General features: G+C 48.4%; 1 protein-coding gene across 1 annotated transcript in view; it reads right to left on the reverse strand.

Moving 5' to 3' along the window:
* The window catches only part of Sumf1 (sulfatase modifying factor 1), a 91,934-nt gene extending 90,366 nt beyond the window's left edge, over window positions 1-1,568 (reverse strand). The window contains exon 1 of the mRNA XM_005364965.2: window positions 1,300-1,568. Within this exon, the coding sequence (XP_005365022.1) occupies window positions 1,300-1,563 (264 nt within the window). The 5' untranslated portion in view covers window positions 1,564-1,568. The remainder of the gene's footprint in view (window positions 1-1,299) is intronic.
* Window positions 1,569-1,990: the final 422 nt, after the last annotated feature.

Consider the following 1,990-nt stretch of genomic DNA (forward strand, 5'->3'; position numbering starts at 1 on the left):
CTCTGTGGGTTTTTTTGGAGCCTGTCCTGGAACTAGCTCTTGTAGACCAGGCTGGTCTCGAACTCACAGAGATCCGCCTGCCTCTGCCTCCAAGTGCTGGGATTAAAGGCGTGCGCCACTACCGCCCGGGATAAGGGATCTTAAAGAACACTTTTAAGACAAACATGCTTAACATGCTTCAGTTAATGTGGGGCAGCCAGGCTCACCTCCAGAGCCAATTTCTCAGAGAGTTTAAATAGCATATGACAATTTAGTAATATAATGTATGTATTACAACCTGGCAGATCTTGCCATTCTTCTGACCACAAAGATTCAACGAGGAACAAGACTATGGCTCAAAATTCACCTGGGCACTTTTCCTGGAGCTATCAAGAAGGAACTTTTTCTCTTCCAACTGGTTTGGAAGACAGGAAGTTGTCGAGAAGCAGAGTCAAACTAAAATAAAATGACTAAGGGACAGCCAAGAGATGGGCCTGGAGATACAGACTGATGCCCTGAATCAGCATGCCCATTCTTGAACTTCCCAAGTATAGAAAAGCCATAAATCTCTCTTTCTTCACTTTAAGCTACCTTGATTCATTTGGTACAGTTAGAATTTTGCTTTGTGCATTAAAATGAAATAACAACGCTTTTGGGTGACTCTTTTTCCATGTCCTTCCTTCCATTCCTTGAACTCAACATGAAAGCCTCAGGCAAAATAAATCTGTATGTCACCAGCTATGTTGGCTACATAAGACCCATGTAGCCCCACCACACACAGACATCACTCCTAGGTGGTATAGCATCCAGATCTTGTCCCGCACTGAGATTTGACTCTGGAAGCCTCAGTTGGCTCACCTATGAACTAGAAGATAATGCACCGCACAGGATTCGTGGGAAGGTGGATAGAGTAAAAGTAGATGCTTACAGGGGTTTCTTGGAAAAGTAGACTGCAGGTGAGTTTAAGACAGTGATGGAGACTCAGTCTCCACAGGTACTAAAACAAAAACTAAGAATTCATCCAACTTTAAACTGTTAGCTCTACACCAGGAGAGCAGGATGGAGGAAGGGGGAAGAGGGCAAAAAGAATGGACAACACTCTTCAAGCCTCAGTAATAAACACAGCCACAAAACCCTGCCCACCTCCCGTTGGGGAGGAGCAGGAAGAAGGGGGACTCCTGTCAAAAGGGATCTTCAGCTGTGTGACTTGGGGTGTGTTTAGACCCTTACCAGACCTTCCTGATCACCCCTACCCTGGCTCATCCGGCCTCATTCCGAAACCCGGCGGCACCCACACGCCCCGAAGAATGGAAGGCGCACCTTGGTGAGCGCGAGCGGTCGCGGGCCCGAGGCCAGGCCCGGGGCGTTCGCCTCCCGGGAGTAGCGCTGCGCGGCCGCGGAGCTGCCGTGGACCCCTGGCCGCTGGGCCGCTCCGCAGCCGCACGAGCCCGCGAGGGACGCCGCGCCATCCCCGGCCCCGGCCTCTTCGCTCCGTGCTGCCCCGAACGCCAGCACCAGCAGCCAGAAGACGCGAGCTAGCCCGGTGTAGCATCCGAGAGGTGGCCCTGGCGCGGGCGCAGCCATGTTGTTCCGCCAGTCATGTGACCGACTGTGTCACGTGACCTGCCCTGCTTCAAGGCTGGCTTTGACTGTTAAGGAATAGACTGAGAACCCTTCCAGGTAGTTAATCTGGGACTTTCCAGATAATGTTAAAAGTATGCAAAGCACAACAAAACTCTACAAAAAGGCCTTCCGCGGACAATGTACCCGTCTCTTCATGGTTGAAAAATGATATTCATCTTTATTCAGCATTTGCTAAGCACTAGTAGTATATTAAATAAATACTTTATTAAAACAACAAAGACAAAAAAAACTTATTTAATCCTCATAATGATTCTGCAGTATTGGGATGACAAAACAATTAAGTGAAGTGACCTGCCCAAATCAAGTATGATCTAAACCCAAGAAATCTTACCAGAAACCCTGAGTTTTAACCTTTATAAACAAGTAA

This window comes from Microtus ochrogaster, unplaced genomic scaffold, assembly GCF_000317375.1.
Source record: "Microtus ochrogaster isolate Prairie Vole_2 unplaced genomic scaffold, MicOch1.0 UNK1, whole genome shotgun sequence".
Classification (NCBI taxonomy): Eukaryota; Metazoa; Chordata; class Mammalia; order Rodentia; family Cricetidae; genus Microtus; species Microtus ochrogaster.